General features: G+C 40.7%; 1 protein-coding gene across 1 annotated transcript in view; it reads left to right on the top strand.

Moving 5' to 3' along the window:
* The first annotated feature begins 313 nt into the window (after window positions 1–313).
* Window positions 314–1,388, top strand: part of AP3M2 (adaptor-related protein complex 3, mu 2 subunit) — a 10,333-nt gene continuing 9,258 nt past the window's right edge. Inside the window, exon 1 of the mRNA XM_009328304.1 lies at window positions 314–319. Within this exon, the coding sequence (XP_009326579.1) occupies window positions 314–319 (6 nt within the window). The remainder of the gene's footprint in view (window positions 320–1,388) is intronic.

Here is a 1,388-nt window from a genome sequence, read left to right as displayed (position 1 = left end):
CAAATGTATGAAGGCTTTATGTTGTTGGTCAGTTTAACTATGTGCTGCTTCTTTCTGTCTGTGGTACCTATATGACTCCCATCAATACAGTCTCCAAGAGAGATTGATACAATAATCTTTACAATACCTTTGTGTTAAAAGTAAAGTGATGATATTAAAATCATAAATAATTATTTTAAATTTAGAAGTGCTGTAATTAAATGACAAATTATTACCCTGTTGTTGCTCTCAAACGTGTGATTCATTACAGTTATTTGAATTAGACATTTAAAAAATGTTATTTGATGTTTAAAAAATGCATTTGATACAAATCATGACCGTAAAAGAGAAATTAATATATAGGTCATTTCTCCTTCATTATTTTCTGCTATAGCAAAAAGCTCATCTAGTGCATGTTGCATTATCTAATACTTTAAATAAGGATGGATGCATACAGTAGTATTAAAAGGTAATATCAGAGTAAATAAACTGACCTCCGCCCCATTTTGGGGGAAAAATAGCTACAACGTATCAATGGAAAGTAAGATCTAATATAAGCTCTGAATTGTGCAGGTTTTTTGCATTCTGACATAATCAGCCCATTCAGCTTACTCGTCTTCCAGACTTGGTGATACCACTGCTGAAAAGATTTGCCTGGATTCATGAAGCATAGTCAGGTGTAAAGACCCAGACCCGAGTCTTTCAATGCTTATGCAGCAGTCCTAACCAGCAGGCAGTCACCTTCCTTCCCATGTAATAACGGTTGTATGCCTGAACAGCTTATTTACTGGGATAGAAAGGACTTCTTTTTCGTTGTTCTTGCATTTATGTTTGTTCCCAGCAGAACAGTAAAATTGGAAAATTATTTGTAATGGCATCTGCCTAACTTGGAAGTCCGGAGATCTGCTGTATGAACATGAAACACCTGTTCTAACTATGCAAAGGAATCACTTGGCTTAGAGTTTAGATGCGTTTTGCCTGACAGTTGTCACTTTCATGACAGCTGGATTGTGTTTTCAGTAGTGTACTGTGCTGAACAAACCAGCAAAATACTACAGTGGAAAACATTCAACTAGCTGTTCCTCTCTGTAGAAGCTGGGTTACTTAACACATTTTATAGACTATACTAAGATGTCTACCCTAAAAAAGGATACTCTTAAAAAAAAATGAGAAGCAGGCATCGTTTTTACGGCCGCAGGCTCTGTTATCTCCAGGGCAGAGCACAGTTCTGACCGCCCCATCTGGAAAGCCTGGGCGAGCACGTCAAGTCGGGGAGAGGGGGGATGTGCAGCAGCCTCCGTACGTGAGGAGCCTGGGCTGTTAACTCTCCTCAGCAGCCGGGAGCTCACGACGGCGCGCGGAGGTGAGCGCGGGACGCGCGTCCGTCGCGTCGCACAGCGCGGCGGCAG

The sequence above is a fragment of the Pygoscelis adeliae genome, unplaced genomic scaffold (assembly GCF_000699105.1).
Source record: "Pygoscelis adeliae isolate BGI_AS28 unplaced genomic scaffold, ASM69910v1 Scaffold597, whole genome shotgun sequence".
In the NCBI taxonomy this organism is placed as follows: Eukaryota; Metazoa; Chordata; class Aves; order Sphenisciformes; family Spheniscidae; genus Pygoscelis; species Pygoscelis adeliae.
The sequence above is the reverse complement of the archived record's forward strand: the minus strand, read 5'-3'. Positions and strand labels throughout refer to the sequence as shown.